Source organism: Natator depressus, chromosome 10 (assembly GCF_965152275.1).
Source record: "Natator depressus isolate rNatDep1 chromosome 10, rNatDep2.hap1, whole genome shotgun sequence".
In the NCBI taxonomy this organism is placed as follows: Eukaryota; Metazoa; Chordata; order Testudines; family Cheloniidae; genus Natator; species Natator depressus.
Window position 1 is genome coordinate 6,705,406 of NC_134243.1, and position 25,591 is coordinate 6,730,996.

A 25,591-nucleotide genomic window follows, 5' to 3' on the forward strand; every position below is an offset into this window, starting at 1 on the left:
GGGTCCCCCGGGTGTTGGAGAGACACAGTGAGTAAGGAAGGTTTCAGAGTAGCAGCCGTGTTAGTCTGTATTCGCAAAAAGAAAAGGAGTACTTGTGGCACCTTAGAGACTAACCAATTTATTTGAGCATTAGCTTTCGTGAGCTACAGCTCACTTCATCGGATGCATGCCGTGGAAAATGAATGCATCCAATGAAGTGAGCTGTAGCTCACAAAAGCTTATGCTCAGATAAATCTGTTAGTCTCTAAGGTGCCATAAGTACTGCTTTTCTTTTTTAGTGAGGGAGGAAATATCTTTAATTGGACCGACTTCTGCTGGTGCAAGAGAGACGCTTACACCGAGCTCGCTGGGGGGGCATCAGTGCAGATTGCTCTGCTGTAGCCAGGGCCCCGGGGTGTCTGGCACCCCACCCACTGGAGGCCGCAGGCAGGGGAAAGAGCCCCCCCTCTTCTATTTGGGGTGGGGGAGTGGGAGGGCCCTCTCCTTGTAGGGGTAGCACCCCCGCTGTCCTGGGGCGGGATCCCAAAGGGGAGTATTGAGGTGGGGGCGGTGGGAGAGGCAGGGCTCTACCCCTGAGAGCCTGCGCAGCCCCTTGAGCGCCCGCCCGCTTCGCGCTGCGCTCGCTGGCAGGAAGTTTGTCCCGGCCGCCTCGCCGTCCGGTATCCAAGGCGGGCCGGGAGAGCGGGCCCTAGCAACGGGCCGGGACCGGGCCCCGGCGCCATGGCAGCCGCCGCCGCAGCCCCCACCGTCTTCCTGCTCATGGTGAACGGGCAGATCGAAAGCGCCCGGGTAAGCGGGCTAGGCTCGGCGCGCTCCCCCGCTCCGTTTCTGGCCCCGCTGGCAGGACCCTGGCGCCTACCCCCGCTGGGTGCCGGCGGAACGAGAGCGCGTCCGGGGGCCACGGTGAGGGGCGCGCTGGAGACGCCTCGAACCAGGGCCTCCAGGGGGGATCGGGGGGCCTTGTGGGGCACCTCCCCTCCCGGTGCCATTTCCCCCCCCCCCCCCCCGCGGCTCTGCTCAGTGCCAGGGCGAGCCCAGGGAAAGGCCCCAGCGCACCGGCGAGCCGAGGCATGAGCCCCCAGCCGGTCCAGGGTAGGGGGCCGCCTGACAGGATGGGGCTCCCCCCGGGCCAGTGACCTTCTCTTCCGTTTCTCCTCCAGTTCCCCGAGTTCGACGATCTCTACTGCAAGTACTGCTTCGTCTACGGCCCCGACTGGGCCCCCACCACGGTAAGTGCCCGCTGCGGCTGCCCGCGGCGGGGCCTCCCGGAGCCGGGGCCCCAAAGCCCGTACCACGCGGCGGGGTGGAGTTCACTGGCTTAGGCTGGTGGGTATTCGAAATGTAAGCTCCCTGGGGCAGGGACTGTCCGTCTGTTCTGTGTTTGTACAGCACCTAGCACAATGGGGTCATGGTCCCTGACTGGGCCTCCTAGGTGCTACGCTAATACAAATAATACATATAACTCAGGAAAAACACACACTAGGTCTAGTGCAGGGGTTCGCAACCTTTTTCTTTTGAGGCCACCCTCCCTCCTCCCTCTTCCCCCCCCCCCCCATGTTATAAAAATTCGATGTGCCACAACAACTTTTTGCTGCATATAAAAGCCAGAGCTGGCATTAGGGGGTAGCAAGCAAGGCTATTGCCCAGGGCCCCACGCCACAGGGCGCCCCACAACGCTAGGTTGCTCAGGCTTCAACTTCAGCCCCAGGTGGCAGGATTCAGTGCCCTGGGTTTCAGCCCCACATAGCAAGGCTTCGGTTTTCTGACCTGGGCCCCAGCAAGTCTAACACTGGCTTGGCGAGCCCCCTGAAATCTGTTCATGGCCCACCAGGGGACCCCAGACCCCTGGTTGAGAGCCACTGGTCTAGTGAACTGAGCACAGCAATGGGAATATATCCTGAACTCTAATACCATCTCTGCCACTGAATTTTGAGCAAGTCATTTCACTTGTCTGTGTTTTATTATTCCCTCATTTAGAAAATGAGTTTAATTATTCCTTGCCACTTCACGGAGGAAGTGCAAAGATCTATGAATGTTGGTACAGTGCTTTGAAAAACTAGAAATCTGTGTATGTGCTGTGTGGTGTTGTTGGTTTAGTTATACTTTTCCCTTGTCTTGTGGTTTACATATTCAAAACACTTCTGTTAGTTATTATGAATCCAGTCAATGCTTTTCATAAATGTTGATAAGATTAGCTACTTGCAAATTAGTATGAATAAGGGTCAGATTTTAAATGGGTTTAATTTTGCATCAATTTGTACGCCCAACCCTGCATTTGCACATGCAAAATATTGTATTTACAAATTGAAGGGAAGGAGCTTTAGTTATTAAAAATGTAAGTTCTTTGGGGCAGGGACTGGAACTTGGCCCTCATGGTCTGTCTGTAAACAGGCAAAGAAGTTTTATATATGCTAAAAGCATATGCACTTTCCACTCTGTAATGTGAGTAAATATCAGCAGCTTGTATTTGTACAATATGTAAGCTCTTGTTTTAGGGTTTGGAAGAGGGAATATCTCAGATCACCTCTAAAAACAGAGATGCACAGCAAGCCCTTGTGTGGAATTTTCCAATTGACATCACCTTTAAAAGTACCAACCCCTCTGGCTGTAAGTAAACCACAAAGAAGATGTGTGGCTGAATACAGGTACTTGGTACATGAAGATTGTGGTTCTGAAATAGTAGGCTGAAAGCGCTTTGATGCATCTTCATAGCATATGCTGGCATGGCCTGAATAAGGGAGACTATGCCCCGCAATTGTTGGAGAGTCACAAATATGCATGGTTCTGCATGTCACCTTTTGCCTTGTGAATGAAGGAAAACCCAACATTACAGATTCATTTTTTACTTTTGTTCTACTGAATCCAGTTTGTGTTTTCTCTTGATGGTGCTTTAGGCAATTCATTTTTTGAAGTTTCCCAAGATGAAATTACTGTGGGCTCCCCCTTTATCATTTCTGGCAATTAAACTTGCTTGGAGTAGATTCTGTGCACTCTGTGGGGTACCATATTTCTTTTAATCTTTTAAAATTACCTTTCCTGAATGAGAATATTTCTTAGACACCAGAAAGCTTTACACTAATTCAATAATACAGTTAACACCGTTTGCTTTCTTATACCCACTGGTTTTTAGTTCCCTAATACAGATAGATAAATACATTTTTGGACCTGCAGTTCTTGACACTTTATAGTTGCTTTCAGGTAATGTTAAATAATAGTAAGTTAGGAATGAGTTTAAGAAATTACAGGGCCAAATCCATCCCCTTCTTTGTCCTTGCCCTTATATTAACTCCTATTTTCTTTTTAAGGGCCACAAATAGTGGTAAGTGTCTATGGACCTGATCTTTTTGGAAATGATGTCGTCCGAGGTTATGGAGCTGTTCATGTTCCGTTCATACCTGGAAGGTGGGTTAATGAGTGGTTATTATTTCTGTTTCAAATGTTCCTCCCAAATACAATTTGATCTCAGCTGCCTCTTGCTGTATTTTCTAAAGTAAAATAATCAGAGCCAAAATAAGTGCCCCCCAAGTGTCTCTATAACTTGCTTACACCATGGGTATGAAATCTATTCTCTGGCACAAACCCTTGGTCATTGGACCTGAGCCTTGATGTTTTTTATTCAGTGCAGGTTTAGTTTTAACTTGTGGATGGGGGAGGGCAGTTGAACACACTGTCCCAGATCCTCAAAGCCATTGAGGCACCGAACCCCCATTGCTTTCAGCGGGAGCTAGGCACCTAAATGCCTTGGAGGATCTGGGCCTGCAAGTCTTCATTTCAACACTGTCCGGTCTGTCGGGAGGACTGTACTTTGGGTATGAAGGTGCACTCTGAGCTGGCTTATCTCTGGTGCCCTTTGTAAGTTCCCCATGCAAGCTGTACATCGGAAAGTTTGAGTTCATTACTTACAAGTTACTTGTGGATGTCTCACCTGATTTTTTAAATCTGTATTTGGACTTTCATTATCATAATAAATGCAGGAGTATTGGAAATTGGCATTTGGTGCATGTCATCAATAAGTTCTCTCTCTTTATCAATTCCATTTCAGTCATAGAAGAACCATTCCTATGTTTGTTCCAGAATCCACGTCTAAGCTGCAAAAAATTACAAGGTAATACTCAAAGATGGTGTTAGTAACATGGGAAAAGACATTTTTGTTTTAATTGGTGGTGTCTCTGACTACTCAATGTGAGCACGCACTTGTGAGTTTTTGTAAGGTTAAAGACATTCCAATGAGTTTCATAGACAATGTGGTTTTTATCCATCAAAGCCTTACTTTAAAATTTAACATTAGCAATCTGCTTGGAGTAATGCTCTGTAACTTCATCCTTTTTGTTATCCATGCATTTGAAAGTGTGAATTTGAAAAGCACTTGCTGTATTCCTGCCAAGATAGAGCTATGTCTTTTTGAAAAGTAGCCACCAAATGATAGCAAAGGCAAACAACCACACATTCCCTTCTATTCTCTGAAGCTTCCAAAAGAAAAAACATTGACACTGATGAAATTGTGCGAGTAAGAGTTCAAACCAAACTGGCTTCCTATGTAGAATTGAAGTAAACACATTCATTTATTTCTAGAATAGATTTCACTAGTATTACGCTTATTTTTCTTCGTGTAATTCAGCAACATCTGCTGCAGGAATTACTCCATAATGAAAACAACCATTATGAGGATGCAGAATGTTAAGTACAGCATAATATGTTTTAAAAATATAATTGGACTGTTCCACAAGGGACATTTTTACATTCTAAGAATGAGTGTCTGCATTTATTGGTTGTAATCTGTTCTTTTTCTTGAACAGTAACTGCCTCTTTCATCTATATACATGAATTTTTATTGTTTTTCTCCCTCATTTTTTTCCTCCATCCTGGCATAAAATCTCAGTATTTAAGAGCCAGAACTGATGGAGACGCTGGGCTTCACAGGAAATGTTTGTAGAAAATAGGACATCCCATATCCTGCTGCAGTGGGTGCAACTTGTCCACTTAAAAATCTAATCTGTTTTAGTAATTATATTACATTTTGTGCAATAAAATCAGAAGGCAAGATGCATTCAATCAGTAGCCATTGATCCTTGCATTGCAGGTGGCTCTTTTATTGGTTTTTAGTAAATTGTCAGGTGACATCCTGATAATGATACATTGATTGCTGGAAAAACTCATATTTGCTCTCACTCCAACTGATTAATTCTGAATTTGTGCTACTGACCAGCTGTGGTGGGTGGAAATTACACATTGAAACAAGCTGTAGATGGCTAGGACATTGACAGAATTTGGCTTCTTGAAACTGGTGATGACGTGGGACTGTTAGAGGTTGCCTGAGCCCCAATACTGCTGCTCCTGTTATAAGCTTTATCTGTTCTGATTAACATATATTAACTATTGCGTGGTACATGTAATTTGGTATGGCTTTTTGCAACTCTGTTAAAGGAATGGCTCTTTGAGGTTATGTACAGCTGATCTAGACACTGCATTGTGCAGTGAATCCAGATTTGGTCTCCCTGTTCTTCAGAATTGTTCTAAACTGAATTGTCCACTAGTCCCTTCCTCCTTGTCTGGTAAAGGGCCACACACATTGGCCGCAATACCCTCTAGGCTTTCTTAGTGACGATTCCATCATTCATACTCCAGTAGTAACTGTTTTCTCTGAGCCAATTGAACATTTCAGACAGATTTGTCAATCTGTATTAAAAGCAGTGGTCCAGAGGGAAACATTTTATAGAGTCCCAGAGTTTGTTTGTGAAATATCACAGGGCCCTCCATTAGATTCAGCTGTTTTAATGTCTCTGACAGTAGAGTTTGAAAATATACCGGCCATGCAGGATAGAAACACCTTGTGGAATGATTTGGGCTATTTGTTGACTAGGTTAAGCAATTTAGTAGTGCGTAACATGGAGTTAAGACGTAAAACAGCTTTGCAACAGTAGGAATATAGCTGAGTTTAAAGAGAGAGAGTTGTAATCAGGTAAGGCAGGTTAGCCTCTGTATGTTTTAATAAACACAGTGATGTAGTATAATCATGACAGCACTGCAACTACTTCTCTTTTTGCCAGATGAAAACTTCTGGCACCAGAGAACAAACTGTACTGCCTCAGATATGTATATTAAAGAAAGAAAAACAGGAATTCTTCCCAAAGTCTGGGCAGTTTTTTTAACCTTCTACTGGCCTGTTATGGCACTGTCAGTATAATGTGTTAGAAATTGCATTATGGTAGAGTAGCGTAAAAATGCGATAGATAGTAGGGATTTTAAAATATGAGTGAAAGGATCAGGAGGAGAGGCAGGAAAGCATTTCATAATATTTCAATGACTGAGCTTTTCCTTTATGGGGCAGCTAGAATAGAACCAGTGGGGTGAGGCCTTACATTATTTTAATTAATGATCTGTGGGCAAATTTAAACCCTGGTTTACTGTGGTTATACAAAGAACTTCCACTGAGAGTAAACACTTCCTAGTTTTAGCATGCTAATCTTTAAGGATCAGATTGTGATAGAATCATAGACACCTCAACATTAGTGGTACTGTACTCCACAAGTAAGTAGTCCCATTCATTTCCATGGGACTTCTCGCAGCATAAGATATTACTCAATGTGCCTGGTCCAGTGCTCAATGAAGTCAACCGAAGGACTTGCACTGTGTTCAGTGCACATTGGATAGGGCCCAGTGTGAGCAGGTGTATCGCAATCTGTCCTTAAATTAGTCTTAAAATACTGCTGTAAATAAGTTAGCCAAAGGTTTTATTTTTTTAGGCCACCTACCCAAAACACGATCTATAAAGGAATGGTACAGCATAAACTTGCACAAATTTCTCCTGAATGAGGACTCATGGACATAACTTTTTCCCTGTCCAATATGTATTTGTTATAGCTGTTTTTCTAATTAATGACATGCAAATGGATTCAATTTACACAGATATTACACCACATAGCAAAGTATTAGGTCCCCTCCAGATCCTTAAAGTTAGGTGTTATTAAAATATCTTTGACATAAACTAACCCTCCCTCACTCAGAAATAACTTACATTTAATAGAATGTAGGTGAAATTAGGAAAAAAGGAAAAGTGGTCAATAGTCCAGAGGTGACATTTATCTTTGATCAAAGTAGATAAGTAGCAAGAAAAAAAAATGTATCAAGCTTTAAAAATTCCTACTATGAACAGGGGGAAACATTTTTTTTTTTTTTTTTATATCGGTGCATATGATGAACCTTCCTTATAACAAATCTAAATGCTACCAAGTGACACATCAGTGAGTTGTTTTCTTTTCTCCTTCTCCCAGTTGGCTTATGGGAAGACAACCAGAGTTCACTGACCCAAAAGTGGTAGCGCAGGGAGAAGGCCGAGAAGGTAAATGATCAGGAATTACTGTCTCTAACTCCTCTGTGACTATGGACCAGATCTTGGCCATTCCGTTTCTTTGTTAATGCTTTAGAAGGTTAATTGAGCATATTGAAAACAACCATGTCCTGGTATTCTGTTGGACATCTAATGACTGTTCAACCAGCTGTACTGGCTAATGGTGTTGTCCTCCTATTTTTAGTGACCACGGTGCGATCCCAAGGCTTTGTGACCATTTCCTTCAATGTGGTGACTAAAGACATGAAGAAGTTGGGCTATGACGTAAGCCCGTCTGACATGCAGAACCCTTCAATAGTGTCTCTTACAGATGGGATTCATAACCATTAAATGATTGGTGGGTGGGAGGTTTTCAAAGGCACATATGGGAGGCAAGCACCATACTTGTACTGATCTTCTATTTTAATATGAAAGCTCAAGCCATAAGGTGTGTTGCAAAATACCGTTCTATCATAACCTTTTGTACATTTTTTTAGTTAATGAATAGCCAGTTTACATTTGTTTTTAAAAAATAGTTCCAATGTATTCCAAACATCAGTGCAGGCCTAAACTTGTGTACTAATGTTTTTGAAGTGGTAGTGGGAAATTCAAATGGCCATACCTTCCAAAAGGGAGGGAATCTGAAAATATTTCAGTGAAACATTCATGCACTTTCTTCTGCCAAAGCAATATTTCTTCTTCAGGCTGCTACTGCAGTTTTCCGTTATAATCCCATTTTGAAATGCTTTAGAACTAACTTGCTAAAATATTTGATATACAGTAAGAGTAAATCCTTCCAAAATTTTCAATGAAAGCAGTTTGGCTTTTGCTTTTAAAAAAACTGAGACACAAGAAAATGACACTTCCAGTTCCAGTTCCCTCCCCCTCCCCCAGTCAAGCTTAAGCACACCAATAGCAACAAAAAAGTGGTTTGTTTTAGGGGGAAGTGCGGGAGGAGTTTACAGAGAGCTAAGTGTTTAATATCCCCTTGCTTCGTACATTTACCTCTCATTGACACCATTGAGATTTAAGTGCAGATACTGTGGGAGAAATAGATCACAGTGTGAGGATCTGAAAAAGAGCACGCAGCCTGAGTAAAAAGGACGTGCACTCAGCCATAAGCAATGGGGAATCCTCTGGTCCAACCTGTTACAGATCCCCTCTGCTGTAAGGGATTGCCAGGAGTAGCAGTCAGGGCCACCTCTTCCTGGTTATGCAACTTTTTGGAATTTGTGCATTTTCTTTGTTATTGCTGAAGGTACTGCTCCCCTTGTCCTGTTAGCCCAGCTCTTCTGTGTGCTCAATTCCACAATAAGCTAAAGTAATAACTCTGTGATGATGGCATCAGCCTTTTGCCAATGAAATGTGTGTGATATCACAAATCCAGCATTCGAATGACAGTCCAGGATAGGCTGTGAAGCAGGTAATTGTTTATATGGGTCCTATACCATGGCTTTCAGTAACCAACAAACGTGGTAAGGAAAATAACATGCTGAATTTCAAGTTTGATTTATGAAGGTTTTCCTCACTGTTTGTATAACCTTAGAAATTGTCATCAGGTTGTTTCTTATGACAGTACATGGCAACAGCGCCAAAGCTAACACACTATTCTCAGATGGCTGCAGTTTGAGGGTACAAAGAAAGGCCTTCATTCTGAGGATTCGTCTACACTGCAATAAAAGACCCGTGGGCAAGGCCGTAGCCGGCCTAGGTCAGCTGACTTGTGTTGCAGGATTACAAAATTGCAGCATAGATGTTTGGCCTTGGGCTGGAGTCCTGGTTCTGAGACCCTGCAAGGGGGGTGGGTCTTAGAGCCCAGGTGCCAGCCTGAGCCCAAACATCTACGCTGCCAATTTGAGCCCTGTAGTCCAAGCCTGAGTCAGCCAACCCGGCCACTGAGACTCGGTGCCACAGGTTTTTTACTTCAGTGTAGACATACCCCGAATGTCCTCCCTTCCCTGACCTTTCACATGACTCTTGGAAAAGCTGATATTAAAGCTCTGCATTTGGGTTGAATAAACCCAAATAGCTAAATATTTATATTTTTTGTCTTTTGTGTGCTTTTTTCCCCTTAGGGGAACCATTTATTAGTCCAAAGCAACACAAGCTCTAGTCTTCTTATGATCTTTCCACCATTCTTTGTGTCCAAACTACAGAACTTAAATCCATAGTGAGACATCTGATTATTTAGTCAATTTGAGAGACTGCATTTGGGTACATAGATTTGCAAATTTTGACTTCAAATACCACAAGAAGACCAGACTTAGTATTATTTCACCTTATTTATAAGTCACTGAGACATTAAAAAGCCTTTGGAAGAGCAAGCACAAAGAAAAACACATTCTGAACCACTGCACATCCATAGTAATATTAAATAAAGCATACCACTTGTAGTACTATAGTTCCTTATGCATGTAAAGCTGAACAATGCGTTTTGTAAATATAAATGATGAAGATATTGTAAAGCACCTTGGAATTTTGTCTGTTCCTTAATCATTTTGTACTTTTATAAATGATTTTACAAATGTATGGTGCACAGAGTATCTTTCATACATTAGCTCTTGTTCTCTTTCTTCGTTCTGCTTTTTGAATTATAACGCTAACACTCATTATAATTAGCTGTTCTACAACAAAGCCGCAACTGAGCTCAAATTAATCAGACTATTTTTCCTGTTTATTGGCTGCTATAGGAGAAAAGAGACTGGGTTGTTTTTGTTGTTTTTTTAAATATATAGTCGGTTACAGTGGTGAGAGTAGCCATATAAGTACCTTGATAGACCAGATATGAAATGTTTGAAAAGCAGAGATAAATAACTTAACACAAGTGAAATATAATTCACTGGAGATTTTTACTCACTTGAGATGATTTAACGTGCCTGTCCAACTAGAGCAAAACTGCATGATGATTCCATGCATGGTACCCTATTAAACTGAGAAAAAAGTCTAAACTTCACTCCCACAGTGATACAATGAGTTTATTCACATCCAGCACTATAGGGCATTGTGCATACATGAGCTCATGTAGTTACAAATTTTAAGGGGATTTCACATAGTAGTTTGAAGTTGCCATTTATGTTGTTCGTTGTTCCTTCCTCCTGTTTCCATCTTCCGCTGTCTTTTCTTGGCTGAGATAGGTGAGGGCTCCTTCGGCAAAGGCTATTAAGAACAGGCCTTGCTTGGCCACACTCTCCAGGTAAAATCATGACCTGATGGATTGAAATAATTCTCTCTTGGCGTTGGTGACATGCAGGAGTTAACCACTCTAAATTGTGGGAGGAGGGAAGAAATATTTTCCAATTCAATGTATTTGCAAAAAAATTATCTAGTCACAATACCTTAGAGACAATGTCTGCATTTTAGATAATACTGTAAATGGGTCACACATCTGTCAGCTACATTTTTATAACATTGTCTATTATCTTTGTGCTTCTTGAGGGTCCTTCAGTGTCCTAGTAGACTCTTTAAGATCATCCAATTCTTTTAATCCTTTCTTCAAGGTCTTGGTGTTCTGTGCCTTTAGTAGGTAAGCCCTTCAGAGCAGGGACGTTTCAATGTCTGGCACAGTTTGTCTGTTGTCCAGCACTATGTACGCATCTTGTGCTGTCAAAATACCAATTACAATGACTCCTGGCAAATCCGAGAACAACTACTCCTGGGGGCATTCTGCGCCAAAAAAATTAAAATTCTGGGCACAATATTTTAAAATTCTGCAACTTTTATTTGTCAAAATAATACTACATAATCACACCAGTTTCAATTATTTTGGCAATTTATTTCAAAGTACCTGTCAGCAAGTATGCGTGTGACAATACAGACACACACAAAAATTCCCCCAGGAGTAGAGAGTTAAAGAAACACCTATGGCAACCCAGTTCCTGTTTCTCTGTCCCCTTCTTCGCCCGCCCCCAGAGCCCAGCTGAGGGGCCAGACACCCACAACCCCTCTCCCCCCAGAGCCCAGCCACAGGGCCCCCCCTTGCCCAGATACCGACACACCCATACCCAGAGCCCAGACGTGGCTCCCCCAGTCCAGACACCCAGTCCCCTCCCCACCCCAGAGCCCAGGGATCCAGAGGGAGAAACAGCCTGATGCTTGGTCCCACCTTGCATGGAGTTTCCTGCGTGCTGCCGTCTCCTTGCCTCAGGGCATGCTGGGAACTGCAGCTGCCAGAAACCCTCCGGCTCCCTCTCCCTTCCCCCCTCCCCCCTAGTGTCTTCTACGCCGGGTCTAGTGGCGGCCAGCAGCACTGCAGCCCATTTCTGGGGGGGAAAGGAAATTCTGCATGCACAACGTTCATTTCTGCAAAATTCTGCATTGCGCAGTGGGGCAGAATTCCCCCAGGAGTCATTGGCAATCAGTATCACTCCTTCATTACCTGTAGGGGGTCAATACGCTTGTCTCCCAGAGACTAGGTCCATTACTTCCCCAACTCCCTCAGCCTTAAGCACTGGAAATCAAAGCAATATCGCCTGCATGCGTATGCTAAGGCTACGTCTACGCTACACACCAGCTGTCGGTGTGTAGTGTACATCTAGCTACATGCCACAGTGAAATGCAGGCTGCGTCCACACTGCAGTGTGTAGCTACATGTGTCAGTGAAAGGCTCTGGCACAGGGGAGGAAGTGTGGAAAGGCTTCAGCAGCTCCCCACTCCCTCCCGCCCAAGCCTTTCCCTGCTGCTGGAGCCTTTCTCTGCAGGTGTGGGAGGTGTGGCTTAGGGGAGTAGGGAGCCATGTAGGTATGTACTCAGGCACACATCTACACCCTTCACGTGTATCTTTATCCTTCCCAGCTACGCAGCTCCTCACCAACTCCACTCCTGTTGATCCCTATGCCAGGAGGCCACCCGTGTTGGTACTGTACACGCTGCCAAACAAAGTCGAAATGTAGACCATACTTTCAGTGACTGAGGGGTACATGATCCACTGAAGACAGGGAGAGAGGCTTTGTTCTGATAACATAATGAGCATTAGGAAGAGAAGAGCGTGACAGAACAGAGTCCTAGACACACAAGTGTTATATTTAACAATGAAGAAAGTTACAGTTTGTGAGAAATCTCTTGAGCTTTCATATTTGCAGCTAGTACACATTTACTAAATATTAAAGAATTCTTGTTATAAAAAGGAAGTCACTGTACTATAATAGATACCTAAAGCCATTTCTTTCTGCTCCCTCCCCAGTGAGTTGGAACAGTGCCAGTGGTTTTATCTATTAGATCTGCATGCTCTCTGTCCCAGTGTGCTGGTCACCTTACTACCACCAACTGTGGCTGTAACTCTAAGCTTACAGACTGAGGTCGTCATCCAGACAGTCAACTTGCAGGATTTCTCATTGTTAACCACCCACAAGATTAAAAATACACATAGCTCGAGCCAGTCAGAAATCAGCATGTCACCCTGCCACCAATGGGAGCAGCGTTAGAAAAATACACTTTTCCCAAAGCCAGGTGAGGTGTTCAAGGGGCTTCAGCTCCGTAACAACAGAACCAGAGACCTTAAAGGTGGATAAGAGCGACGCTGGCTAGTGCTGAATCCTTCCCTTCAATGTGTTCTTGCGTGCTTTGTCAAGTCAGGTTTCAGTAGCAGTGATTCAAGCAATGGGGTTTCCAGTACATCCCTTACAAAACTATCATCCCACCCTGGAGTAGGTCTCACGGTAAGGAATTCTTTATAGTCAGCCTAAAAGATATTCTGCTCCCGTTCACCCTATAACTCCTGGTTGTGTGTCCTAAGACAAGGCTGACCCCTTCTTTTTGCTGCTTGGTGTCTACAACCTCAAAACTTTTTGACACCTATTTGTACCACCTGGCCATCACTCAGCTAAATCATGCGGGTTACCTCTAAGGAACCAAGACAGAGAGAGAGAGACAATTGTCTACATTATGAGAGTATGTCATGCTAAGATAGGTCTCCTGATTTGGTTCAGGACTTATTTTCACAGAGGGACTGACTTTCCCAGTGGCGTGTCTGTCACCTCTTCTGGCCTGCTGGCCTGGGCAGATTGCCTTCACCAGGTTCCTTTGGAAAGTGTCACTCAACACAATGTATATGAATGGGTTGATGCAGCTGCTTGCATAACCCAAGCTGATAGCTACATTATAGGCATAGAGGAACATAATGGAGGGCTGGGTGACTTTGAGATGGACCAACTGCAGGATATAATAGGGCGCCCAGCAGATAAAAAAGGCGGAGCAGATGGTTATTGCCATCCGCATGATCTTCTTAGTCCTGGCTCGGAAGTTTCTCTGGGGCAGCGGCAGCACCATGCATGAGATGTGCTTCTGTATCTTCAGATACACAATGCAGATGACTGAGAGCGGGATGACAAACGCCAGGAAGAACTGGTACAGCGTGTACCAATAGATATCAACTGAGAGGTTGGGTAGGATGATGCCACACCCAGCTTTGCTGCCAGGCAGAGCAATGGGCTGGGTGTACACGAACACCGGCACAATGGTTAGGAGAGACAGCAGGTAGAGCAGCAAGATCACCATGGCAGCTGTGCAGGGGGTGCGCATGTAGGCAGAGCGGATGGGGTGTACTGTGGCCAGGTAGCGGTCAATGGCCATTGCTGTGAGGATGTACGTGCTGGCGAACTGGCTGTTGGCATCTAAAGCAGTGATGATGGTGCACATGGTAGCCCCGAAAAGCCAGACCCCATTCCCTAGGAGCTGGTGGATAAGCAAGGGCATGCCCAGCAGGAACAGGAGGTCTGTGATGGAGAGGCTCAGGATGAAGACATCTGCAGTGTTGTGGTTTCTCTTAGGTTTTTTGGTGATGGTGTAGATCACAATGCTGTTCCCTACAGTGCCCACCAGGCAAATTATGCCAAAAATGACAGGGAGGACAATGCTACTGTGGTCTTCCATTTCCCTGGTGCCTGCAGAGAAAAAGAACAACATGTCATTGGACATGTGCCTCACAGGTAGAAGACGGAAGGGTTGTGAGCCATTCCTCCGTGGATCTTCCCCTCACCCATCCCGTTATACATACATTACTGGGAATTAACTAGCAAAAGGCAGAATAAATAAGAACCAACCTCAACTTCCACCTGAGAATCAAACCAAACCTGCTTTGCGGTTGGAAAATGTTTAGGTAGCCTTTTAATGGTATTATTTCTTAGCTGTATGGTATAGCAGGCCCAGAAGCATCAGATACTATTCTTTTGGGATATTTCCAGCCCTATAGGAAGCAGGCCCTGTTGGCAATTGCATGAGAAAAATAGTTCTTCCTGTCTCCTACCTGGAAAATGGACCTTTTCAAAGGTCACTGCAAGGCAGCTCTCCTCCCCTTCCTCTGCCGCCCAGTGATGATCATCTGCCCAACTCCCTAAGATCCTAACTGTGAGAGCACTTTGGAAATACCTCTGCCCTGGCACAGAACTGCAAAAGTCTATGAGGGCTGCTGGTGAAGGGTCAGTATCGCGTCATCAGCCTCCAAGATAAATCTTCCAAGGATGTTAGCGAGGGAGAGGAATATTCAAGGTCAACTCCTCACCCTTCTAGCCTTAAATTGTTCCTCCTGTCCCGATTCTTGCTGGCCGTCAGCAGCAGCAGTAGCCTTAATGGATGGGCTTTCGTTCACGCGGTACCTGTTGGCCACGCTGAGGCACAGCCAGCCTTCTCTGGCTTAGCACAGCAAATGCAACGTGACTTAGTAGCCTGCAGACACAGGGAGCTAATTGGACACATCAATGAGACGTCGCCTTTGAAAAATGAACTTTTGACCAGAGCCGAAATGGCAAGTTAATTAAAAATAAAATACAAGCCGCATCTGTCAGAGCAGACCTACCTCCAGCCCCATGTGCTCAGTGCAGGTGACTCTTCCCGTGCACCAGCGTGACTCATGCTAATCAATCGCTGGTTATTCCAAAGGCGCATGACATCTTTGTGTCCAAAGGCCAGACCCAACTGCCACTGGAAGTAGCTCCCCAGCCTTTGCAAGGAGCTGGATTAGGCCTAGGGTGACCAGACAGCAAGTGTGAAAAATCAGGACAGGGGGTGGGGGGTAATAGACACCTATACAAGACAGAGCCCCAAAAAATCGGGACTATCTCTATAAAATCGGGACATCTGGTCACCCTAATTGGGCCGTAAACCTGAGTTCTTTTGGTCCTGACAGATAAGCACCTCAGGAACACTGCACTGTCATCATTTAATGCCTTTCACAGCATCAGTGTTTAATCAGCCAGTAATTATCCTCCATCTGAGAATATTGTTACTTCAGAATGGCTAAAGATCAAAACAAAAAAACCCTTAGCTGCTTTTCCTTTTAAGGCGTAGGAGGTTAGCGTAAGATGGGCCGTCAATTATTCTGTTGGGTTTGGTTTTTTTTAATAGAAGGAACAAACTGTACTTTCCTTCATAAGTAAAGTATAGTCCTCCTTTAGATATGGCTTTGCCAATTGGGCAGATGACGTTCACAGAAGCCAGTAAGGAAGGGGAGTCAAGCAAGGGAAACAAAGAGGCTCAGGTTCATTGCGGGGCTTTGGCGAAGAGAAACCTCAGAAGCAGGAAAGGGGTGAGTTTACGAACCTGCCCTGTTTTATTAGCCAACCTGCACAGCGTATCTGGGGCCAAATGTTCAGGCAAGCTCTAACCCCTGCGCACTCAGATGGCAAGCTTCTAACACCCAGGAGACGACTTATACATGCAAATCCATCTGGGGTCAGTGCATGTCAATCCCATGTAGGGTGACCATATGTCCCGTTTGGGCCGGGACAGACCCTGTTTTAAGCCCTGTCCTGGTCGTGCCAACTTTTTTGACAGAAGTGCGCATTTGTCCCGTTTGCTCCTGCCAACTGATCAAGTGGTAAAAACAAATGGGACAAACGCCCACTTTTGTCCAAAAAGTGGAGTGCAGAGGAACATGCGGGGGGGGGGGGGGGGGGGGAATGAGCAGCTATGCCAGTCCTGTGCAGGCGGGAGGCAGGGCTCAAGCAAGTAGCTCAGGTCAGCCCAGCAAGGGAGGGCTGAGGCCAGCCTCACTCGGTGTCCCGTTTTCCCTTTGGGAAATATGATCACCCTAATCCTATGTCCTGTGTGCACAGAAAGGTGTTACGGTGATGTGTTTTGGGCACTGGGATTAAGATGACCCACTCTACTGCCAGCAAGAGGTCATGAAAACAAAAACCTCAAGGGCCACTCTGACTGACTTGATGCGCTTTAATGGGCCTGATCCAAAGTCCATTCAAGTCAATGGCACTTCAGTGGGTTTGGGATTAGGCCCAAAATGCTTATGGGGCATCCAGAAGCGTTCCCCTTTAGCCTGCATCTAGGCGTCTCTCCCAGCCAGTGCTGCCTGCGAGGGGTAGTTCTCTTGGCTTTTGAACCAGCTCAGTTCGAGCGCCAGAGAGAGCTAGCTGCCCCAAGCTGCAGCTGACCCCTGACTTCCACCAGTAGCCACCTCCCCCCCAAATTTAGGACGGTCAGCAACACGGCTGCCGTGCAAAATGCTTCCAGCTGATTGGATCAAGTGGTGACTTTAACCCATTTTAATCGAGCTGGGAGCCCATGTGTTTCTCCCAGCAGGACTATAAGTTATGCTACAGGGCCCCAAGCCTGCCGGTGATCTGGGTGGGCCGATGGCAGCACCCCATTGGCTCCAAGGGGCTGGGCCTGTGCTCAAGGCCCAGAGTTGAAGGCCGGGAGGGCCCACTGGATCCTCTGGTCTGATCACAGGCCCCCCCCCCCCCCCGAAATGAGACCAAAGCAAATGAGCCCCACTGTCGCGTGCCATAAACAGCACATAGGAGGGACCAAAGTGAATCAGTACCCGAGGGCCCCCCCCCCCCCAAAGGCAGGGAAATGATTGAGCTTCAGGCAGATAATCCTGGCATCTGACGCACACCCCACGCTGCAGAGAAAGGCAAAGAACTCCCCCCTCCGCTCCCCAAGGTCGCTGCCAGTCTTACCTGGGGGGACAATTCCTTCCCACCCCCCATGGTGATCAGTTAGACCAGGGATCTCAAACTCAAATCACCACGAGGGCCACATGAGGACGAGTACATTGGCCCAAGGGCCGCATCACTGACCCCTTTTCATACATAGATACAAAAGCCCCCACCTCTGCCCCGGCCCTACCTCACTCCACCCCTTCCATGAGGCCCCCGCCCCTGCCCTGCCTCTTCCCACCCCTTCCCCACCCCCATTCCAACCACTTCCCCAAAGTCCCAACTCCGCCCCCTCCCTGCCCCCACTCCAACCCCTTCCCCAAATCCCCGCCCCGGTCCCGCCTCTTCTCCACCTCCTTCCCTGAGCACGCTGCGCCCCGCTCCTCCCCCCCCTCCGTCCTGGAAAGTCCTAAGCGCCACCAAACAGCTGTTTGGCGGCGGGAAGCGCTGGGAGGTAGGCGGAGGAGCGGGGATGCGGCGCGCTCGGGGGCGGGGGGGGGGTGAGGGGAGCTATGGCGGGCTGCAGGAAATAGCTCCACAGGCTACATGTTTGAGACCCCCCCTGAGTTAGACCCTGGGCAAGTGCCAGCCACTCAAGCCCTTAAGGGGGGACTGAGACTACTCAGTGACACCGCAGAGCCCTGGCCCTCCCCACCCCACCACGGCCCAGCCCTGGTGCTTCAGAGGAAGACGATTTAAAAAAACCCTCCCAGGATACACAGATGGGGCGGGAAGGGAAGAAATCCTTCTCTGACCCTGCCAGTGGCAGCTGAAACCCTAAAGCATGCACAAATTTCATTAGCCCGTGCCTGCTTTTTGTGCCAAAGTCATTCATAAAAATAGCGAACAAGCTTCGTCCCAAGACCAAGCCTTGAGGAACTCCACTCATAACCTCCGACAGACCAGCTTTCAGCACAAGCCATTGCCTTCTCCTCTGGAGCCAACTCCTTCGCTACCTCACAAGGCTGCTAGTGCCCCCCCCAGTTTACTAATAATTTCCCATGTGGCCTGGTGTCAAATGCTTTACGGAAGTCCAAGTATATGAGAGCTCCTGCCTTCCCCTTCACTAAAATAAAAACCATTTATTTCCTCAAAGAAGGAAATCAGGTTAGTCTGCCATGATCTGCCTTTGGTCAATCCATGCTGCATTCCAACCCCTTTGCCATTTACCTCAATGGTAAATTCGCTTACGGTCACAATTTGCTCCAACTCCTGGCATGACTGCTGATGTCTCCCTGTGCTCATCATGATTCAGGAGCAGGGCAGTGCTTTTCAAAGACACCTAAGAGAATTCGATGGCCATATCCCATGAGAGTTGGGTGCCCAACTCAGGGCCCTTTGACAAGCGTAGCCCATGCCCTATGCCTGTCTAGCGCCGAGCAGTCGGACCCAGGTCTGGTTGATGCCAGCTGGTTCTTCTGCAGTAGAAATGCTAAATAACAACAATTCTGAATCTAGGCAGTGGGTTTTGAGGTCATCCCCCCGCAAGTCTGTGAAATGAGTGACTCTCTCCCTTCAGCCATTTTCTCAGCCAGGACGCTTGGGAAGGCCAGGAACTAACTGATGGTGTCAAACACCATGCCCGGTCCCTGCAGCAGAGCAATTTCAGAGGGGAGCCAGCTGTTTGTGGCGTGATTACTCAGCCTCATTACATAATTGTTTTACTTGGTGAGTAGAAACTAATTCCATGTCCTCGTTCCCTAACGCCATCAACACTTACACTAATTACACGGGAAGCGCTGGGAGGTAGGTGGAGGATTGGGGGTGCAGCGCGCTTGGGGAGGTGCAATTTGGGCCACGAAAGCTCTGTGAAATGTTACTCCATGCACTGTGAAGTAAAGCAACACAAGGAAATACACCCACCCACGCACCCACACCCACTGCCCACACCGCACACACACACACACACCTGTGAATTCAAAACAAGGGAGTAGGTACCGACACAGATCTACTGTATCCCCCTACACGCTCTCACTGCAACAAAAAAGTATGCCTGCACTGCCCAGACCACCCATCCTTCAGAGGACAGGCCCAATGGGCCCTCCTTTAATGACTCTTAAGAGCTGGAAGGTTGGCAGTTTCTGAATGTTTCCTGCTTTGTGCCCTAAATCTCAATGCTGTTATGATGCCAAGTTTGCTTGCGTGGGGCTGGTGTAAGCCTTGTCTAGGGTGGTGTTCCATGTCTGTGACAGCTTGGGCTTCAACATTCAGAGTCTGAGCCAACACCCATTGATGTCAGTGGAAAGGTTCCCATTGACCCTAATGAGCTTTGGATTGGACCCTTAGCGAGAATGTGTACTTACCATTGGACTATATAAGAGGAGCTAGGGTTGCCAACTCTCCAAGATTGTCCTGGAGCCACCAGGAAGTAAAGCAGTGGTTCTTAAAGTGTAGGGCATGCCTCCCATGGGTGGGGGGGGGGGCACAGAGGAACATTTGGGGGAGCATGGAGGGTCCTGCGCCAGCCCCCACGGGGGGGGGGCACCACCCAGCCCTGCTCTGCCCCCAGCTCTGGTCTGGACTTGGCCTCAGTTCCCAGCTGCGGCTGTGCTCCCAATCCCACCCCCGTCCGCCAGCCCCTGGCTCCCGACCCGGCCGAGGGTCAGCGCCTGGCTGCAGCCCTGACTGCCAGCCCCGACAGTGGCCCAGCCAGGAACTGCAGCCAATGGGAGCTGTGGGGGCGGTGCCTCCAGGCAGGGGCAGCGGGCAGAGCCCTCTGCTCCCCCCCGCCAGGGGCCACAGGGACGTTCCAGCCGCTTCTGTGAGTGGCGCAGGGCCAGGGCAGGCAGGGAGCCTGCCTTAGCCCCACTGCAGTACCGACCGGGAGCAAGTGCTGCCCAGACACAGCCCGCAACCCTCACCCTCTCCCACACCCCAACCCCCTGCCCCAGACCTGAGCCCCCTCCAGCACCCAAGCTCCCTCCCAGAGCTTGCACCCCACACCCCCACACCCTGCCCCAGGCTTAGCCCGGAGCCCCCTCCCACACTCCTAACCCCTTGGCCCCAGTCCAGAGCCCACACTCCCTCCTGAACCAACCCCCTACCCCAGCCCAGTGAAAGTGAGTGACGGTAGGGGAGAGTGAACGACAGAGGGAGGGGGAATGGAGTGAGTGGGGCCTCGGAGAAGGGGAGGGGCCTTGGGGAAGGGGACGGGGCAAGGGTGTTTGGGTTTGTGTGATGAGACAGTTGGCAACCCTACTCCCAGCCCCAGGCCCACCCCTAGCTGTGGCCCCAACCTCAGCCCCTGGCTCACAATCCAACCACAGCTCCAGGCCCAGCCTCGGCCCCCTTATCCCTGTCTGTGCCCCCACTTCCCACCCCTCCCCAGGGAGCTATGGCCCTGCACCCGGCCCCGGTTCCCAGCTGTGGCTTCCGGGGGGGGGGGGGGGGGGGGGGGCAATGTGAAAATTTTGGGAACCACTGAATTAATTTAATTAAAGATTAAATCATGTGACAAAACCTCCAGGAACACGGCCAACCAAAACTGGCAACCCTCGGTGGAAGACGCTCTTGCCTGCACTCCCTCGGAAGGGAAGGCAGCCCTGTGGCATGCAGCCCCCTGGAGTACAATTTGTACTGTCCTGTGGGAAAGCATTTCCTACGGTGAGTAGATGGCAGAACCAAGCTAGGGTAACAGGTCAGACTCCGAACGCTGGAGCCAACCCCCGCCTCCTCCCCCGCCCCCCAAAAAACATTTGGGGTGTTTGAAATGCTAACCCACCTACAGATGGAAATTAACACCCTCCTTGATTTTTCCAACGGCTGCTACTGTGTGCATAATGTTGATAGCTGGGTCCGAGTGAATGGCTTGGCCAGGATATGTGCACATTTCTAATGGCAAGCTAGGCCCCTGGCTTTTACAGATAAGTAGAGGGGAATGGCCGCGTGGCAAGCCCCAGACTTGTTTAGCAAGGGGGGGCTGCAGGGCAGGCTTGAGGGACATCAGCAGAACAGGAAGTGGGGAGAGCAGGGGACTTCGTGTCAGGGTTAAAGCGCACTGGCAGAACTGTTGAGCTGGGGACCCCAGCACTGGAAAACCCAGGGGTTCAGATTGAGGAGCATCTGCAGAGCTGGGTGTGGGGAGCCCAGAACTTGGCTCCTGGCCTTCCTGCAACACCCCTAAATATCAATTAACAACCACATCAGAACAGTGTTTCCATTCAGTCCCCTGCACTAGCCCACAAATAGAATGAAACGGGAGATGCAGGAAAATACATGGTCAGGATGATTTTGCCAGAGGTAGTGTGTAACCCTTGACTGAGATGACCTGCCCTTCCCCATATGGGTGAACACAGCTTTCCTGTGCCTCATGAAGGCTTGTGGCTACTAAAGAAGGAGCAAACTGTCAAGCCAGTTGTTTCAGGTCAGGGTATGTGACTTCCAAGTTCCAACAGCAAAGCAAGCCCTGATATTGTCGCTTGAGAGCGGCAGCTGGTTAGAGTCAAAGGGTGAAATTCACTCCTTTGCAGAGGGCCAGCAGAAAGGCTATGCACCATTTCGCTCCCGTTCTATTGCCCAGGACTAGCACAAAAGTATAGGTTAGCTTGGATTTAGGTCGCACGAGACCAAACAAATAGAACCAGACCGGGGTCTTTGCCTGACATTCCAGGGTTACTTCTGAACGAGTTGAATTCACAACATTTCAACCGGTTATTTTCCACTCCTCCAGCTGCCTCCGCATTGCCTGGCTTTGGCAGGGGCTGGGAGCACAAGCCCCGCAAACTACCATGAGAATGTCTCAAACATTCCCCCCTCGCCCTTGGGAAGTTTGGATGAGGTTTCAGGAGCATCTGATCCTTTGGTCCTTCTCCCAACCAGCCCCACACCTCTAAGGTTCAACTCTATTTACTTAACTCCGCCGCGGTGTTTGGGCATGGAAAGACAGCGTCAGTGTGATTTGCGAGCAACCCCTGCTTTTACCTGATTTACGTCAGAGGGAAAAGACCATGCGTGGGGGGGGGGGAGATCTATACCCCTGAGTGTCACAGTTATGCTGCCCAAATTCCCATTGTAGACAGTGCTGTGGCAAGAGGAGGGCCTCATTGCTATAGCTAGCATCACTCATGGAGGTGGAGTAACTATGCTGCCAACAGGTGAAGTTCTCCCCTTTGTGTAGGTAGCATCTTCACTGAACCGCTACAGCAGTGCAGGCATTGTAAGTGTAGACAAACCCTAAGTCTACGCCTCCACATACAGCTGTTATTTGTGGGTGTGTACCTAAACTCATATGGGCCTCCTGGGTGCCCTTGAGCAAGTCACTTCACTGCTTTGTGCCTCGGTTTCCCCAGCTGTAATATAGGGATAATGATACTGACCTGCTTTGGGAAGTGCTTTGAGATCTCCTGATGAAAAGTGCTAGATAAGAGCTGGGTCATGATAGCCAGGGACTAAATGGCGTTAAACGTGTGACTTAAAATGCCAAATTTCAGGCCACAAGAAGCATTGAATATAGAATGTTAGTTATGAGTCAACATTCTGGCACAAGCGATTTTTGTGGTTGCAGGCGGAGTGTGGCTGTGTGTGGGCGGAGCACGCGTGTGCAGACAATGTAGCCAGCACATGGCAATCTAACTGGGACAGCAGGTAGCCATGCGAGTGACAGGCTGCAGCACAATGTCCCGCTTATGGTGACATGTCAGATTTAGAGCCGGGGGGGGCGGGACAGGAAAGGGAAATAAACACAAAGCGAAAGGAAGGTGCTTTACCTGCCCAAGGTGCAGCTGTCACGTTGGAATCATTTGAACCCCACAGCTTGCTGAAGACATCGCTCTTAGGCTCAGCCATCTCCCTAGGATTCGAGAACAGGCAGCCATAGATCAGTCCTGGAGCAGGGAGTCCCTCAGTAACCCTGCAGGCTGTGGTCTAACATAAGTGCCTGTTCCTTTCACTTCATGCCACTTTCCCCAGAGGACACCAGGAGATTTGGCTAGGATCTATTCAAGCAGCGATAGTACCCGAGCCATGGTTGACAAGGTGATCATACCATGCACTATGGCTTTGTCTACACTAGCACGTTAGTCGCTCAGGGGTGTGAAAAAACACACCCCCTCCCCCGCGACTGACGTACGTTTCACCGACGAAAGCGCTGGTGTGGACAGCACTATGTCGGCAGGAGAGATACCTACTGCCGCTTGTTGGGGGTGGTTTAATTATGCCGGCGGCAGAGCTCTCTCCTGTTGGGCTACGCGGGAGACCTTACAGCGGCACGGCTGTAGCCGTCCGGCTGAGCTACTGTAAGGTCTGTAGTGTAACCATAGCCTAATAGGCACTTACTTTAGAGTAATGTCACCATAGAAAAATCTAAGCACACTAGAGCAAGCCACCTACATAGAGAACACAGCCTTCTAATAATCCATTTGGGCTTTCATATTTAACTGTCTTGCTGTGCACCATTTAATCCGCTGTATGTGTTCTTTCTTACTCAGATCTATTGCTTTAAGGTGCTTTGAGTCATCACATGAGCCCAGAAACATACTTAGTCATCTTTCCCAGTGATTAAAGACTATTCTTCGGTATAAAATATATTTTCCGCAATACGGAAGCTTATAAAAGATTCAGGGTGGGGGAGGAAGGCTACTCGCAAAGAAACCAAAGCCACAGTGACCGTCTCATTTCGACTAGATCTTCTGTATGCAGATCTATTTGCTCTCATTTAAACAGATATAAATAGCTGAAGAACTGATTTATCAGTCAGAAATGATTTGGCATGGAATATACACTGTGGGTAGCAGAGGTGCGTGCATCGGATAGATGCGGCGTTTGGCATCAGTGATTTAAATGGAATAGATGGTATGGTTGGCCTGGGCTCTACGTGATGCTTAGCACCGGTGAGGAACACAGATGGGATAGATATCATAGTTAGTGTCGGTGTTCATGCAGGGTGGATAGCCCGGAGAGCCTGAGGCACAGGACAAAATAAAAACATTTCAGACTGCACTCGGATCCCACCCTGTTCCTAATCTGCCCTCTCTCATGGTGGTCTATTCCCGGCGAGCAAGTCCTTGATTGTAAAGAAAAGAAAGCAATTAGCAGTACCTGTGAAGCTGCTTGGCACGTCCTCTGTTTATGCTCATCAGTGGCCACCGATGCTGCTCCCCTCCCGATGTCTTGCCTGGCTTGCTGCTGAACTGAGCTGCTTTACTAGTGCTCAGCCAGCCAATAAAAACAACAGATCAGCCAGGGCGATGCTAACACAAAACTGCACCAAGCTCCGTTCCCACTTGTCCAGCAGTGGTTTGCCCCCAGGTAAAATCTTTGGGCTTGACACACCCACAGGAAGAGGGTGTTTTCATTCGAGATCTTTAAGGCAACAGGAATCACTGCTGTACCCAGTCGTCACTGGCAGAGCGAGCTAGGCCCATGTGATACAGCCACTTTCTAGCCCCGCGGGCAGAGCTCGGATCCAGTGCGATAAAGCGGCTGGGATGGGGTGAAATGGGGCCTCCCTGAAGGGTGAGCCATAGGACTGGGGTCAGTGCCCATCAGGGCTACCGGCCTGCTGCTGCTGCTGCGAACCAGTGTACCAATACCTTCCCTTAATAGCGCCTCCGCCCCAAGGATGGGAACTTGCTTTAAGGGACAGCCCCATCGACACGCACTGGCAGGGGGAGGCGTGCAGCCCACCAGGACACAGCACAATGAACAGCGCCCGGGGTTTAAGAACAATGCATCCAAACGAGCCCCACCCAGTGTTGCGTGGCTCCCTATGCACCCTGGAGGGACCTGCTGGCTCTGGCTCTGGGAGGACCCTTTGGTTCCAGGCAACGTAGCATCACAAGGTCTGTGACTCCAGTCTCCACCCTCAGAGCGCAACAAAGCAGCCCCCAATTCAAATCCCTGCTGTGCATGATTGGGAGCAGAGACTTGAAGCCAGGTGTTCCCTATCCCAGGTGAGGGCTGGGACCGCCAGGCTGTCAAGTGTTGGGTGGGGAGGGGCCTTTCTTGTTGGAGCTGTAATTTGTATAACCAATTAACCATTCATTGCGCTGGAACAAGAGCGGGTGACTACAGGTCGGCGGTTTGGGTGCTCCTGCGGGAGAATCAGGGTCATGCCCCTGCTCCAGGGAATAGTTACGTATTTATACCAGGTGGAACAGCTCAGATGGAGAGAAACCCTCCCCAGGCTTGCCCGGCGGTTTCAGCCCTTGCTTCTGCTCAGGCAGAGGGAGGCTTCAGTCCTGGCTTGCCCAGCTAAGTGCCCTAGCCACTGGGCTATTGGTATCCAGGCTACGCACGCCAGCCAACCCCAGAAATCCTCACTCCATGCAGAGCCCAACCCAGGAAACCTGCTCTGAGACCACCTGCAACCTCAGAGACAGGCAGGGGACCACCAACTCCGAGAAGTCCGTAGGCAAGAGCTCGGGCTCTGAGCAGC

At 48.3% G+C, this 25,591-nt stretch overlaps 2 protein-coding genes across 2 annotated transcripts; one reads left to right on the plus strand and one right to left on the minus strand.

The window, feature by feature from the left end:
• Positions 1-581: 581 nt before the first annotated feature.
• On the plus strand, positions 582-9,820 carry B9D1 (B9 domain containing 1). Its single transcript, XM_074964558.1, has 7 exons — positions 582-789; positions 1,161-1,229; positions 2,496-2,607; positions 3,306-3,402; positions 4,043-4,105; positions 7,272-7,339; positions 7,533-9,820. Exons 1-7 carry the CDS (start codon positions 721-723, stop codon positions 7,676-7,678), a joined length of 624 nt encoding a protein of 207 aa, XP_074820659.1. The 5' UTR covers positions 582-720; the 3' UTR covers positions 7,679-9,820.
• Positions 9,821-12,554: 2,734 nt separating this feature from the next.
• Positions 12,555-24,347, minus strand: LOC141994348 (melanin-concentrating hormone receptor 1-like). Its single transcript, XM_074964559.1, has 3 exons — positions 24,253-24,347; positions 22,923-23,005; positions 12,555-14,205 (listed from the first exon to the last, which is right to left on the minus strand). Exons 1-3 carry the CDS (start codon positions 24,288-24,290, stop codon positions 13,166-13,168), a joined length of 1,161 nt encoding a protein of 386 aa, XP_074820660.1. The 5' UTR covers positions 24,291-24,347; the 3' UTR covers positions 12,555-13,165.
• Between the last annotated feature and the right edge of the window lie 1,244 nt (positions 24,348-25,591).

Bases quoted from the DNA above. Each gene is read 5' to 3' on its own strand.
- B9D1 (XM_074964558.1), top strand. From the start codon at position 721: ATGGCAGCCGCCGCCGCAGCCCCCACCGTCTTCCTGCTCATGGTGAAC. The intron at 1,230-2,495 runs GTAAGTGCCCGC...CTCTTGTTTTAG, and splicing joins CCGACTGGGCCCCCACCACG to GGTTTGGAAGAGGGAATATC. The intron at 7,340-7,532 runs GTAAATGATCAG...TCCTATTTTTAG, and splicing joins GCAGGGAGAAGGCCGAGAAG to TGACCACGGTGCGATCCCAA.
- LOC141994348 (XM_074964559.1), bottom strand. From the start codon at position 24,290: ATGAGCATAAACAGAGGACGTGCCAAGCAGCTTCACAG. The intron at 23,006-24,252 runs GTACTGCTAATT...CTCGAATCCTAG, and splicing joins CGTGCCAAGCAGCTTCACAG to GGAGATGGCTGAGCCTAAGA. The intron at 14,206-22,922 runs GTAAAGCACCTT...TTTTCTCTGCAG, and splicing joins GACAGCTGCACCTTGGGCAG to GCACCAGGGAAATGGAAGAC.